Below are 16584 nucleotides of genomic sequence, written 5' to 3'. Positions count from 1 at the left end.
GGGCGCCTGTAGTCCCAGCTACTCGGGAGGCTGAGGCAGGAGAATGGCGTAAACCCAGGAGGCGGAGTTTGCAGTGAGCCAAGATCCGGCCACTGCGCTTCAGCCTGGGCGACAGAGCGAGACTCCGTCTCAACAAAAATAAAATAAAATAAAAAATAAAAAAGAAAAAAGAAAGGAATGGGATTATGCATCAAGATTACACAGCAGTCAGTAGTGGCTGGAAGTAGGGATTAAATGGACAGGCTACTGGTGAAGCTTAATGAGTAAAAACAGATTCAACAGTATCACTTGCATGTTTTACATGGGATTTTAGAGTGCATTGGAGTCACTGATAAAGTAAGAGAAGTCAGAAAACAGACAAAAAAAAATGTCATGAAAGGAATTAAGTTTGATTTTTTTTTTTCTATCCAAAAGTGACTGCAATGTCATTCTGGGATATTCTGTCCAGTCATTTTTTCTATGTATTTTTTAAAATTATACTTTAAGTTCTGGGATACATGTGCAGAATGTGCAGATTTGTTACATAGGTATACATGTGCCATGGTGGTATGCTGCACCCATTAATTAATCATGTACATTAGGTATTTATCCCAATGCTATCCCTCCCCTAGATCCCCACACCCTGACAGGCCCAGGTGTGTGATATTCCCTTCCCTGTGTCCATGTGTTCTCATTGTTCAACTCCTGCTTATCAATGAGAACATATGATGTTTGGGTTTCTATTCCTGTGTTAGTTTGCTGAGGATGATGGTTTCCAGCTTTACCCATGTACATAGTTTGATTTTTAATGCGAAATTTGAGTTGCCTTTGAAATATCCAGATGATAATGTTCATAAAGCAATTGACAATGTGGATTAACAGCTTAAGCAGACCAATGGGGCAAGGCATATGATTTTTACAGTCAGCCACATTAAACAAACAGCTGAAGATACAGGGGTGACTGTGAAAGACAATGGAGGGAAGGAGAGAGAAAAGGAGATGGGCAAGGAGATAAAGAGAAGAAGAAACAGGAGGAGGAGAAGATGAAGGAGGAGAACTAATGGAGAAGGGTGAGAAAGAGGAAGAGGGATAGCAAAAGGTAGTCTGGGGAAGAAAAAAGAACTCTGAGGAACAAAATAACCTTAAAGAGTACACGACAAAATAAGAGAAAGTCATTCAAACATAAAACACATCAAGTCAAGGAGAGCAACTAGGATATTCTCTTTCTCAGAAATGCATGAGAATAACTTACTTGCAAATTAAGTCATTTATTCTACAAAAGATTTTTTCTTTATTTGAAATTTAAATTCCAACTAATTTCCATCAGGAATGTTATAAAGACACACACACACACGCGCGCGCGCACACACACACACACACACACACACGAGTATGTCACTGGATTGCTAAATTAAAATATCAGGACCACATTTGGGAGGTAAGGACATTCTGTACTATACCTGATAATGGTCACCCAATTTAGCCTCGGAAACCATAATCAATACTTGGCCTTTATTTGAGTCTAAAGTGAAGATGTTATTGAAGACACTATATGTCTGTATACTTCCTCTGGTGTTCATATCTTTATTTATTTGCAATTTTCTTGAGCAATTTGATTTTATAAAACTTGTGGACAGGGTTCTTGATCAGATTTCCTTTTTTATTTTTTCTTGCAGTTCTTTTAATCCTAAATTTGGGGGCTTTAAATAATGAATATACATGTCTGTATTCACCAAATTCTGACTTCCAATTTATCTCTACCTGTGTTTATTTGTTTCATCTTGTTCACCTGCTTCAAACCTATGTGACTTTACTACATAGTATGCATCCTTATAGGCTGTCTTAAATGCAATTTGAAACAAACTTGTATATGCATTACACATTTTTAAAAAAAGGCTTTTGTAATCTTATACTTTGAACTTTAGATTCTGCCTGCTACTTTTGTCATACAAGGTAGAGCTCTAAAATCCTTCCTTTTATTATAGAATGTCTAGGTTGAGGGGTTTCTTATCATCAAGGCCAGGTTTATGGATAGATAAGCAGATCCAAAGAGGAAGAAACAAGAATAAAATCATGTTTGAAATACAGATTGCTCTGTAATATGTAATGGCTTCTTCAATGGCTCAGAAAAATTGAGAGTGGGTCAATGGTACTAGCAGTCACTCCTAAAAAATGTTAAGACGGACACAAATACAGAGGCCCTTGGTAATCTTGACTGCCTAATCCATCCTAGACACAAACCACCAGAGCAACCTAGTATCTGGCTGACTACAGGCCTAGATGACTTTCTGTTTCTCTGTGTGCTGCATCTGCATGTGAATATACACAAACAAATAATTAAACATCAAGCAAATATCAACAGGATTAGCTTGGCATGTTAGAACAAATCTTGATAAATCCGCCTCAGTAACAATACTCAAACTACAAGTCTATGAGAGGAATACAAATTCAGCCTATTGAAGTATTGTCATGTAAGGAAAGATATTTTAATAAACTTGCTCTTCCGTCGGTTCCTATTACTAAGGGACTAAAGCTACTGAGCTGTGGAACTTAGGCCAAAAAGGGGAATTTGGAAATGCAAATTAGAGATAAGGCGGTAATAAATGTCTTTTATTCAGTAATACATGATCCTTGATGCCAGGAGCTATTTTAAAGATGACTTTTAATAGGTCTGTGAAATTGGAAGCATACATACCCAAAATGGACATTTCTGGTACAGTAGCGTGATAGGGTCCATTAAGAAACTCTGGTGCGTTGTCATTGATGTCTTGAACTTTAATAATAAATTCAGACGGAGGCTCCAGAGGTTTGCTTGTCTCCCAATCCACTGCTTGAGCTGTTAGGGTATACTCAGCCTTTTCCTCCCGGTCAAGTCTTTTTATAGCATGGATATCTCCAGTTACATCATTTATTTGAAAGATGGTCCCAGCTCCATCACCTGATAGGATATACTTGATTTTTTTGCTCCCAGGATCCAGGTCTGTGTGTAGCTAAAATGAAAAATGGCATTAGTTAGTGATGGAGCAACCTGAAAAGTTATTTTTTTAACTACCTCCTTTTTGAATATTAAGTTGGTTCTTTTTACACAACATCATCAATTTCTGCTAATAGTAGCTGTACAAAGTGTATGCAGCTGTGTGGATATCAATTAAGAATAAGATATAATGAAATTCATCTAAATAAGTTAGAGCAGTCCTTAAAAAGTACTCTGGCCTGTTTAGTACAAAACAACATGCTTTTAGAATGATAAAAAGGTCAAGAAGAAAAATACAAAAATATATGTTTTATTTTCAATCTATTACATTTATTTAAATTATTATGATTAGTTACCTTTTTTGGGTCAATATCTGTATGCCCAGTACTAGGTGAATCACTTCTCATATAATCATTTCCTTTTTATTTAAAAAACTGGGTTAAGAATGTTTCATATGAAACATGAGAAAACTGATGCTGAACAAGGCACATATTTACCTCTCCAAGGCTGACATTCGACAGACTCAAGTGAGGTAGATTCAGAATTCAATTCAGATCTGCCTGTGATATTTACACAAACAAAAGTAATTCTAATATATTGACTGATATTAAGATATTACATTTTTGAAAGCCTTTTTTCCTCTAGTTTGGACAATTCTTCTAGTTCAGGAAAGTCATTCCCATGTTACAGAGAAGAACACTGAGGCCAGAATATAGGAGTACCTTTTCCAGAAATGGAACACCCCAGAAAATGACCACTTTTCTTCATGAACCCAAATCCATTTTTGGTCATAGCAATGAATATTTACTGAATTTGTGTGTCAAGCAAATACTCTGCCTAAAACACTGTGGCAGGTACCAGGGTAAACAAAATCCCTGGTTTTAAGGTTCTGACAACTTTCTCTCAAGCAGGAGACAGAGTATTCTGATATTATACATGGTGCTTCTCCTGTTTAAAAAAAAAACTAACATAAAATAATAATATATATATTTGGGGATTTGAATTTTTAAAAGACAAGTCCATTGCAATGTACTACTTCAATGTACATATTTTCAGTTTAATTCAATTACTTAATTGCCAATATAGTTCCAGCTGAGATTTCAAATATTTGTTCCAAAAAAAAAACTGTCTTGTGGAAAGAAACTCCTAGAAATTCAAAAGATGCTGTGTTCTCTTGGGATTCCCTTTATTCAGATCAGCCTCTTTCACTTTCTTCGACAATTTAAATTGTATTAAACCCTTCAATAAGTGAAAAGAAAGGCTTATAAAAAAGACATAAAATAGCAACAAAGATTCCAAACTCATCTAGATCTCCTACTTTACCTTTGCATATTTTTTAAAGTTAAAGCATACGATGACATTAAATATTTATTGATTCTCAAAATGTATCCCTTTCATTTATTGTATAAAATGTATTAGCATGAACAAATATTGAAATGCCACTTTATCTTAATGAATGTGGGATTATAATTCATTAATGTGATATTAATCCTAATTTATGATCATTTTAATTTATGTGCATTTTAATATTTCCATTAGCATTTTTATTAAAAAATTTGAATAATATATACTTCATGGAAGTTTCCATTCACATACAAAGAGTTCTTGAGACACAGAAGGGATCACGATCACTATCTATCATTTTTGTCCACAAAATTTTGTTAATTAACAAATAAACTATTGCATTTCGTGTCATTATTATTTATGTTAAAACTTATTTGTGCCATATTTTCTTCTAATTACCAATAGCCTCTGATTATTAAATGGTATTACAATTTTATGTTTTAATGCTCCCTTGTGTTTAAAAATAACTAAGGGAAGTAACTAATGATAAAAAAGAAGCATAGGTTTTTTGGGTTTGGTTTTTTGTTGTTGTTGTTGTTGTTTTTGAGACAGAGTCTCGCTCTGTCGCCCAGGCTGGAGTGCAGTGGTGCGATCTCAGCTCACTGCAAGCTCCACCTCCCGGGTTCACGCCATTCTCCTGACTCAGCCTCCCGAGTAGCTGGGACTACAGGCACCCGCTAAGGCGCCCGGCTAATTTTTTGTATTTTTAGTAGAGACGGGGTTTCACTGTGGTCTCGATCTCCTGACCTTGTGATCCACCCACCTCGGCCTCCCAAAGTGCTGGGATTACAGGCGTGAGCCACCGTGCTCAGCGAAGCATAGGTTTTTGAAAGAACTAAACACAAAGCTAAGATAAATGAGTGAAGAAATTCACTCATTTATTTGTGTTTCAGTTACTTTGCCTAGAAGACAGGGATAAAGCATCTATGCGCAGAATTGATTTTAGAAACTGAGACCATCTAGCTATCTGAAAATTATTAAAACAGAGAAGAGGCACTATTAAGTGTCCATTTTTCCTTCGTATCACATTCTGTTATATACAACTATCTGAAAACATTGCGATAATCCCAGTTCCAAAGTAAGTGAAAGCAAATTCTCAAGACTCCCTTCAAGAATAGCTTTTAAATATACAGCACTTAAAAAAAAATGAGATATATACTTCCTCTTGCTTTCAGAAATTTTACTTTCAGCTTATCTAAGTAAAATCCAGATCCTGGAGCCAATGATAATCTCAGAACAGAATACTGCATATATGAATGCTCATTTATTTCATCCTATTATTTGTATCACACACACTGACACACACAGACATGTATATACTCATGACTCAAGTCATGTACTTGCACATGACTTGTTCAGGTGACCAACTTGATAATACAAGAAAAGACTATAGGTGTGCAAAACCAGCAATTTACGGAGAGCAAAGTCACCCGAGGCTGCAGGTCTGGCCCTCCGAAGTATTCAGGATACATGGTTACAAGTTGTAGCTTTTTCTGTCAGTCTTCACATAAGTGTGTCATACCCTGTTCACTTAATGCAACACTGCCCCGTCAATGTACCCCACCTAAGAACTCCCTCTCTGAGATTATGGAGCCAAAGATATCCCAAGTGCACTGAATGTTCACATACTGTGCATCATTTAGAACAGGGATGCCCAACTTCCGGGCCGTGAACTAATTCTGGTCCGGGCCTCAGGGCAGGAGGTGAGCAGCAGGTGAGCTAATATTACTGCTTAAAAAATACTCTGGACTGTTTGGTATAAACCAAAATGCTTTTACAATGATTTTTTAAAAGGTCAAGGAGAAAAAAAAAAAAAATAAGTGTTATTTTCAACTTACTGATACACTTATTTAAAGTTATTATGATTAGCTGCCCTTTATGGGTCACTACGTGTGTGATAAGGACTATGTGAATCACTTCTCACACAATCATTTCCTTTTCAGAAACATAAAATGAGCTAAGAATCTTTCACGTGCAACATACAAAACGCAGAGGGGATACATGGTTACAAGCTGCTGTTTTTTCTGCTGCTCTTCATGTAAGTGTGTTATACTTTGTTCACATAACAACTACACTGCCCTGTGAACATATCCACCCAGAATCCTTTGTCAGACCAGCAGAGGCATTAGATTCTCATAGGAGCAGGAACCCTGTTGTGAATTACTCATGCATGGGATCTAGGTTGCATGCTCCTTATGAGAATCTAATGCCTGAAACCCCCACCTTCTCCAGTCCATAGAAAAATTGTCTTCCACAAAACTGGTCCTTGGTGCCAAAACGGCTGGGGAAGGGTGATCTAGAGGAACGAGTGCCATCTCTTCCAAGGGCTGCTTCTGCTAATCAGAGCAGGATCAGAATTACATGCAATCCTGCCTGGGCAGGTAGGACTCACTCAGCTGGCTGTGGTACAATAAGATCTCATTCATTCATTCAATAAACCCCATGCTCTTCTCCGTCTTAGGGATGGAGGCAGAGTAATAAAAAACACAGACAAAGTCTCTGCTCTCAAAATACCATAATTTTGTGGGAGACAGAAACAAACAGAAAATTTACGGGAAATAGAGCCTTTAATATACTAATATTATTAATAATTAACTACATAGTAATATATTGTTAATATTTATAATTAATACATATAATTATGGTTATTATTAATATATTGACTACTTATTACCTGGTAAACATTTCATATTTATGATGTTATTCTCACAGCAAACTAGAAACCATTTCTTCATTTTACCAATGAGATGATTGAGATTCAGAGATTTTCACAGAACTTTTCCAGAGAGTTTATGATCTACAAGTAGCAAACTTAATGGCACAAGCTTTCAAGTTCATTTCTGGATTCAAATGCATGCTCTAAGAGCTATGCTAACAAAGGAACTGAGGGCTGTGAGAGCATATAGAAATTTTACATAACTCAGAAAATAGGGTACAGAGGGACAGAAAGTCTACCCCCAAAGAAGTAATGATTAAAACTTCAGAGGCAGGAGAATCGTTGAATCCAGGAGGTGGAGGTTGCAGTGAGCCAAGATCGTGCCATTCCACTCCAGCCTGAGCGACAGAGCAAGACTCTGTCTTGAAGAAAAAGAAAAAAGAAAGAAAGAAAGAAAAAACTTCAGATCTCAACATTGGAGAAAATGTGTGCCAAGCGCAGAGAATCCGGAGATGAGAGAGAGCATAGTATGGGAGAGAAACTAATAGAGCAACGAATTGAGAAAAAGAAAGGTAATAAGAAACAGGAATAAGAGAGCAAGACGGGGGCCACATTATACAGAGTTGTGAAACCAAGATACAGGGTTCGGATTTAACTAAATGTGACAAGAGAACATAAATAAATGGTTTCAAAAAGTTGTGACGTGATAATAGTTTTGTTGTAGTATATTGCAGTGGTTGGTGTCTGCTTACAAGCAAACATTATAGAAGCAAAGAGAAAGGGGAGGTTGGAAAAAGAAAACATAGACACCAATTCTCAAAGCTGCCATAATTCTGATTCTCAAGGCCAGCCTAGCATCCAGGATCTGGCATGTTTACAACCAGATGAATCCCCAAACCCCCTGGCCACCCACTGTAGCCTGGTTGGAGGAGCAGAGAGTATCAAGTAAGCCTTCAATTTCAGGAATCCTAACAGGACTGCTACATAATTGAGTTGAATTGTGTATATCAGCACCATTACACCCTCATCATCTTCCATATATTTGCATAACACCTTCCAATTAAAAGACAAGATTTTACTATAAAAGTTTCATGGGAAGAATCATTTGCATTTCGTTCTCCTTTGTATTTCCTCTGCCTAGTAAGGTGTCTGGCCTATTGTTGGAAGCTCAGTAAATATTTGTGGAGTAAAGTGAAAATAAAGGAATGGAAAGAAAGGATATTTTTCCATTTATTTTCAAAACAATGATTTTAAAAAGAAGACAAAGGAATTTAGAAAAATAAGTCCTAGGGCCCTAAAATCTTATGTAAGATAGATGCAGAGCCCTTGAATTTCCTCAAGTATGTATTCAAATTTAGCATCCAACACGGGAATTGAGACATTTTAAAGGGGCTGATGGAAGAAAAGATGGGTAGGTGATAGACAGATGGGTAATGGATGAATAATGGATGATAGATGCCAATTATCTTGTACACAGACATCACTGCTTTCGAAATCACAGTAAGAACCCTGGTCTTCAATATCATTCATATCCTTCTCAAGGTTGCACATACTGATTGTGAAAAAAAAATGCAAATTACTTTTTCATCCTCTCACACAGGATTCTTCACGAACCTAAAGTAATCCTTTAGGACAACGGCACCAAGAGTAGATAAATTCTCCTTTGTGAGTAGCTATCTTAATACCAAATTATGACTCAGTTACCAGAGAAGATCAAACCGGGCCACTCTGCCTACCTCTTCCTCTAGAATAAGATGAGGATGAGGATTGGGATTGAGTAAATTACATGGGAAATTGTTCCACATCTGAAAATCAGGTAGCTCTGACGTCAAAACTCATTTTGAAGTTTCACTCTATCAAGAAGGACATCATGGGAAAGTTTCTCCAAGTGCCTAAGGGCCAGTCATGGTGGTTTCGTGCTTGTAATCCAAGCACTTAGAGAGGCTGAGGCGGACAGAATGCTTGAGCCCAGGAGTTCAAGGCCAGCCTGAGCAACAAAGTGAGACCCTGTATCTACAAAAACATAGAAAAAAATAGCCAGGCATGGTGGTGCGTGTCTGTAGTCCCAGCTACCCAGGAGGCCAAGGTGGGAAGATGATGTGAGCTTGGGTGTCGAGGCTGCAGTGAGCCATGATTGTACCACTGCACTCCAACCTAGGTGACAGAGTGAGACCCTGCTGCAAAAACAAACAAAAAAAAAGTAAAGTAAAGAAAGAAATAAAAAGAAATATATAAGCTACTGGGGAGAAAACCTACATCTTTTAGAACCCAAAGAGTTAACAGGGGCCGGGCGCGGTGGCTTACACCTGTAATCCCAGGACTTTGGGAGGCCAAGGCAGGCAGATCACGAGGTCAGGAGATCGAGACCATCCTGGCTAAAACAGTGAATCCCCGTCTCTACTAAAATACAAAAAAATTAGCTGGGCGAGGTGGCGGGCGCCTGTAGTCCCAGCTTCTTGGGAGGCTGAGGCAGGAGAATGGCATGAACCCAGGAGGCGGAGCTTGCAGTGAGCGGAGATCATGCCACTGAACTCTAGCCTGGGCGACAGAGTGAGACTCCATCTCAGAAAAAAAAAAAAAAGGTTGACAGGGATCACTGCAATATGAATCTCTGTCATATACTGATCCCAATTTTCTATGAATCTGCTCACCCTTAGAGAGGACAGCAAGCTTAGCATTCTTGAATCAAATTACATCTTAGCATTATTTTCTCCAAATCTAGCAAAGTACCTGTCAGGGATACAGAGAGAAACTGGGTTGCTGGCTATCAATCTATCAGTGAATGAATTACAATCCTTAACTCAGATCCATTCAATATCAAAGATGGGACCAGGGACTTTGACATGATACGAGTTTTGGGCCTAAGTCTCCAAAATGATGAGCATATAGGACTTCAATCTAGAGCAGACAAATGTTTAGGCTACTAGGACAGTGAAAGGGTAGGAAGGAGAAAGAAAAGGAGGAGCCGAAGATTTCTTTGTATGTTTCTGAACTACTACCAAAAAGATCAGGAGTAAGCCTTGAAATTGACTCATGTGGCCGGGCGCGGTGGCTCACGCCTGTAATCCAGCACTCGGGGAGGCTGAGGCGGGCGGATCATGAGGTCAGGAGATCGAGACCATCCTGACTAACACGGTGAAACCCCGTCTCTACTAAAAATACAAAAAAAAAACTAGTTGGGCATAGTGGCGGGCGCCTGCAGTCCCAGGTACTCAGGAGGCTGAAGCAGCAGAATGGTGTGAACCCAGGGGCGGAGCTTGCAGTGAGCCAAATTCGCCACACTGCACTCCAGCCTGGGCGATAGAGAGAGACTCCGTCTCAAAAAAAAAAAAAAAAAAAAAAAAAAAAGAAAGAAAGAAAAAAAATTGACTCATGTTAACTTCCATTCAGCCTTCTTGCATACTACAGAACGTCTCACAATGAATGTTACCAAAGGTGAAATGGACCATTCAAGAAACAGTGAGGGGCCATCATTGTTTTCAGGGAGAACTGAACACCCACTTGTGATTGATGCTTTGGAGCTGAATAAAGCATCATGTGATGGTGGTAGATGGAATGGGCGGAGGGAGGCTTCAGGCGGCATCACATAATTTGGAAAATGCCTTTATATGCTGAAATGTTTTACTGCTACAGTCAATCTAAATAAGCCAAATATAGTTCTTTCATTCAGTCCTTCCATTCTTAACAAGTTGCAGAAACAAATTACATCATAAAATTAAAGCTAGGCAATAAGCATACGAACACCCCAAAATTTTAGTTAAAATTAAGTTTGGAATATGCAATCCTCATGATCACATAGTCTAAGGAAACAATATTTCTGTGAAATAAAAACACTTCTCAAGGTAATTCTCATATGATACGAAAGTACTCTTAAATTTGTCTTACAAGGTGAAAGGCTAAAGAAAAAATAATCCTTGATCAAATGGAAAGAACACAGTATCCTACACTGGAAATAACCTCTGCTCTACAAAAAGAGAAAGAAAAATACTTAATATTTTATGACAGGCAAATGTGTAGCCTTTGATATCTCAGACATGCTTTCTTTGCATTCTGTGTCAGCTGCTGGTGTGAGCATTGAACAGCTTGACCCGGCCATGGGGACCGGTGCCCAGAGAAATAGAAAATTGAAAACAAGCCCAAGTGAACTGCTGTTTTTGGCTGTGAACACCTGGAAAAAAGTCAAAGAATGAAATGCACTGTTTGTGCTACCTTTTAAATGGTAAGTTCCACAAGGGCAAGCTCTCTATGTACATTATTCATCACTATACCAAACAATCATCATGGCACTTGGCACATATTAAGTGTTCATTAAAGACTAACTTTTTGTCTCCATAAGATATTTCTCAATGCCTTACACTTTGTCAGTGATTTTACACAGATGAATGACTTAAGTGACAGAATTGGATGTAATCCATTGTGTCAGATCCCAGAACTTACACACTTTAGCATAATTTTACAAAGACCCCCAGGAAAGCATGCATAGTTAGTCTGAAGACCTCCTGATTCTCTAGAGGAGGAGTAGACAGAATAGAGAAGCCCCTCTACTTTGCTCCTGAATGGCAATAGAAATATAATATATACATTTATTTAGAAGCCATGTGTATGAAACTACTTGGTCTAGGCACCTTCTGTAAACCAATCTGTCCTGTAAAATTTTGAAATAGAATAAACCTAGAAATAGAAAGTCAGTATACCCAAAAACTCAACTAATAGAAGTGCAAAGAGAGAATATTTGACAAGGAGAGGCTGGCAAGCTTTTTCCCAGGAGAATTCCCAAGCCAATGTTCATGGCCTTGGCAAATTTTCTACAATCTTCGGTCTGGACTACAGTTTTACAGGTTTGGAAACATGTGTCAGCCCTATAGCAAATTCGTTGCTTGTAGCTAGACTCCAATAAAGTTCACAAACCTCATTTTTTTATAAAAAATAGAATTTCTAAGATTCTGAAATACTTGTTATTATGATGAGCAAATTCTTTTTATATAAGAACCCACACACAAATGAAACATTTTTGATAGGATTCGGAGAAAGAGTTAGGTGGATTAATTCTGTAATTATGCCAGAAATTAAAATAACTTAAATATGACCACTTAATTTTTTTAAAAGGTCTTAAAAATACACCAAGAATGCTCAAATTCTATATTCTTTCTCTTTTCCTTTGCATTCTGTGTTGGAAATCCCGATATTTAACCAAGCCGCCACCAAAAAAGGCAACAGAAATCATTTCTTTGGATACATATTTGCTTATATATGCTGATAATAGTCTGATTAAAATATTAAATCTTACGAGTTTGGAAATCAGTGTTTCTCTAAGACAAACAAAGATTTAAAAGTGTTCAGATTATGGGATCTAGAATAAGAGTCTGATAAGAAATAGAGGTAGATTGGAACAAAGATACTGAGAAATTTATTTAACTTCTCCAAGACTAATTTCCTTATTTGCAAGGTATTTTAATAACAGTACCCGTCCTTTAGAGCTCTTGTCATTATTAACGTTAGATAATAGATAATGCTGTTAAAGGCACGATATGTCCCAGAGACTATGATATTCAAATAAAAAGGCATATAGGATGGACTCTTATGGGGATTAAATTTAGGAAATATAATGATGAGTCTGCCCAACCTGGAATTACTTTCCAAGAAAAGTATACCTATCAGCATATTCTGGGTTAGAATTCAATATACAACATTGATTTACAGTAAAAATAAGAATGTAACTTCTTGAATTAAATTATCTGGACAAAAATCTGAGCTTAACATCTTACATTGGGCAAGTTACTTAATAAATACATATTTGGTACATACCCATAAAATAAGCAATGATATAAAATAAATCTGGAAGGTTTTATTTCTTGTTTACTTAATAATTATAAGCCGAGATATGGGAAGAGGGTGGTCGATGTGCATTGGGTCAGTGAGTGCCACTTGAGTGGGCAGGAGTGCCAGTGAATAGTAATAGTGAGTCAATTACTGAAAAGAGATTTAGGTGAATAACTCCAAGAGTGGATGGATGGATGGATGGATGGATGGATGGATGGATGGATGGATGGATGGATGAATAAATTGATAAGAGAACTAAGAGGAAGAATATGACTGGATGAGTGATTTTATTGGAGAATGCATGGTTGAAGGGCATGGTAATAAAGCGATGACTAAATAAATGAGATTCTCAGCCATCCTTCCATTTATGTTTCAATGCACATTAAATGTTTTAAATAAATTGATGAATAAACCAATAGATGCACTGATGAGTGGGTAGGCTGCAAGAACCACAGTGTTATCGCAAAAGATAGATTTGGGAAAAAAACTAACAAGTTATTCTGTCCCAGGGCATTACTCCTCATTTTGCACTAAAGTGGGCATAGGCATTGGAAGTTAAACTTTAATTACAAGAGATTCTTCTATAAAGAGCTTTGGTACATATTTGATTTTCATCAACACAGTGTCTCTTTATGAATTCCCTAGCCCTCCCACCTCTCTCTCTCTCTCTTTCTCTCTTGATAGGTAGATGAATAGAGATATAGATATGTGTATAGATATGGATACAGATATCCATCCATTCTATAAAGAAAGGAGAAGTTTTTGACAAAACCCAGTGAAGTAACAAATGATGAAAGTAAGAATAAGACTGAAAAATACACCCAGGTTTATCAGCCAAACAAATGAAGCGCATCTTACAGAGATATGGATTTTTTTTTTTTTTTTTTTGAGACGCAGTCTTGCTGTGTCGCCCAGGCTGGAGTGCAGTGGCGCGATCTCAGCTCACTGCAAGCTCCGCCTCCCGGGTTCACGCCATTCTCCTGCCTCAGCCTCCCGAGTTGCTGGGACTACAGGCGCCCGCCACCTCGCCCGGCTAGTTTTTTGTATTTTTAGTAGAGACGGGGTTTCACCGTGTTAGCCAGGATGGTCTCGATCTCCTGACCTCGTGATCCGCCCGTCTCGGCCTCCCAAAGTGCTGGGATTACAGGCTTAAGCCACCGCGCCCGGCCGAGATATGGATATTTAACACACATAACAAATATTCAGAAAATTTTCCTAAGGGCAAGTCACAGTGGAACATTAGATTGTACTGTCAAAAAGTGTGAAATCCTGAGAGAATGTTGTATCAATGCTCTTTATGTTTCAAAGAGCTTGATTAACAAGAGTACTAATAGGAGCTGAAAATACGAGATAGATTTCTGATACAGTAATCGCAATCACTCACGAAACAGGATGCATCTTGTTACTCAAATAAGTGACAATAGCACAGTGGGAAGGAACACAGTAGATAACCAAATAACAGTCATCTACTATGAAATTCCATATTTATAAAGGGAGTATGGGGCAATCAAAATGCTGTGAACTTGGAACAGAATTGCAATTGAGGTTAAAAAAAAAAAACAGACATACATAAAACTGGAGTTTCATTTGGGCCATAAAATAGGAGAGTGACAATGGCATATCATGTTTTTTTTCTGAGTCAAAATGCCCGATATTTAACTTAGCTGTGTTGCTTACTCCTACTTCTTGAACAATAAACGGTCTCATTTAAAGCTTTGGAAGAACGCAGAAGCTTGCGACAAAAATCCCTGCTTCACAGAAATAATCAAATTTTGAAGTTTCAGTCATGATTACTCAATGAATGGATAAGTATGTTGATGGATGGATAGGTGAAGGGCTGATCAGATAGATGAGATAACTGGGATGAAGAGAATGGATAAACAAATGGTTTTACTGAGGAATGTATGGGTGGATGAAAGAGAGAATGAGAGCATGACTAAAGAAATTCTCAAACATCCTTCCTTTTAGATAAGTGAAAATCAAAAGACCTGGGTTGAATTACAATGACCAGATATGATCTTGGACAAGTCACTTACATTTTTTAATATTAATTTCCTCTTATTCAAATGTTATTAATAAGGCCATCAGCACTACAGTCAAAAATCTTCTCAGATTATCATACAGATAATATATACATGAAAGCTTTTTTATAAAACTACTCCCTCAAATATCATTACCCCTATATAGCTTGACTTCCGTATCTGCGGGTCCTGCATTCATGTATTCAAACAACCACAAATAGAAAATATTTTTAAAAAGAAAATAATTTTTAAAACACAGTAATAAAAACTAATATTCAATTTCTTGAAAAATATGGTGTAACAACTATTTACATAGCATTTATATACTATTGTGTATGATAAGTACAGGTTGAATATCCCTTATGCTAAATGCTTGGAAACAGAAGTGTTTCAGATTTTGGATTTTTAGAAAACTTTAACAATTTGCATAGACATAATGAGATATCTTGGGGATGAGACTCAAGTCCAAACTCAAAATTCATTTATGTTTCATATACACATTATACATACCGCCTGAAGGTATTTTATACAAGATTTTTAATAATTTTGTGCACCAGTCACATGAGGTCAGGTGTCAAATTTTCTACTGGTGGAATCATCTTGGTAATCACAAAGTTTTGAATTCTGAGAGATTATAGATTTCAGATTTTCAATTAGAGATGCTCAATTTGTCATCTAGATTATTTAAAATATACAGGAGGATGTACATAGGTTATATGCAAATCCTATGCCAGTGTTTATAAGTAACTTGAGCATTTGTGGATTTTGGAATCCTTGGCGACTCCTGGAACCAACCTCTCATGGATGCTGAAAAGTACCTATTATGTAGATTTGGAAATGGTGCCTAGCACGCCATCAGGTCATTCTAATTAAATGCTAATAATATAGCCTGCACCACTGAAAAGTGTGTGGTGTGTTTGTGTGTGTGCATGTGTAGGTTTCTCCCTTCTCCATTCCACAAACAAAACTTGAAATTTGGCTGAAAAATAAAAACCAAACAAAACTTCAAAGGAAACCTGAAAACCAAAGATGCCCTCTCACTCTTTCACACTAAATAGATCTTTCATACATAAATAAAACTGTTGGAAATATGTATAACTCCTACATTAATAATAGTAATATTTTATGGAAATACAGTAATTTGTTCCATTTCTAATCAAAACCAAAAATAATCTTTTCAAGCCCACTGTTATAGGCTAAATTATTTTCCATCAAAATCCATATGTTGAAGCCCTAACCCCTAATAACTCACAACGTAACAGGATTTGGAGACAGGGCCTTTAAACAGAAGTGATTACGTTAAAATAAGGTTGTTAGGTTCCTCATCCAATCTGACTGGTGTCTTTATAAGTAGAGGTAATTTTAACCCATATGGAGAGAGCAGGGATGTGAGTGCACAGAGGAAAGACCATGTCAGGACACAGAGAGAAGGCAGCTGTCATAAACCAAGGAGAGAAGTCTCGGAAAACAGCAAACCTGCTAGAACACTGATCTTGGACTTCTAGCCCCCAGCACCATGAGCAAACTAATTTCTGTGGCTTAAGTCACCCAGTCTGTGGCATTTTGGTAATGCAGCCCAAGCAAGCTCATATGTCTTCGTAAAGCATACTAAGTAATTATCAACGAATACCTTATAGATGCAAAATGGTGGCTGCAGTTTGCAGCAATACTATGCATAGGTATGATTCTAGGTGTGGTAGGTGGAATAGTATCCATTCCCTAATTCCCAGACTTGTAAATATGTGCTTTACCTGTCAAGAGAGATTTTGCAGATGTGACTAAATCAAGCA

General features: G+C 37.4%; 1 protein-coding gene across 1 annotated transcript in view; it reads right to left on the bottom strand.

The window, feature by feature from the left end:
- Positions 1-16584, bottom strand: part of CDH8 (cadherin 8, type 2) — a 387613-nt gene that overhangs the window by 252669 nt on the left and 118360 nt on the right. Inside the window, exon 3 of the mRNA XM_011938783.1 lies at positions 2675-2969. Coding sequence (XP_011794173.1) covers positions 2675-2969 — 295 coding nt within the window. The remainder of the gene's footprint in view (positions 1-2674; positions 2970-16584) is intronic.

The sequence above is a fragment of the Colobus angolensis genome, unplaced genomic scaffold (assembly GCF_000951035.1).
Source record: "Colobus angolensis palliatus isolate OR3802 unplaced genomic scaffold, Cang.pa_1.0 Scaffold178, whole genome shotgun sequence".
Taxonomy (NCBI): domain Eukaryota; kingdom Metazoa; phylum Chordata; class Mammalia; order Primates; family Cercopithecidae; genus Colobus; species Colobus angolensis.
The sequence above is the reverse complement of the archived record's forward strand: the minus strand, read 5'-3'. Positions and strand labels throughout refer to the sequence as shown.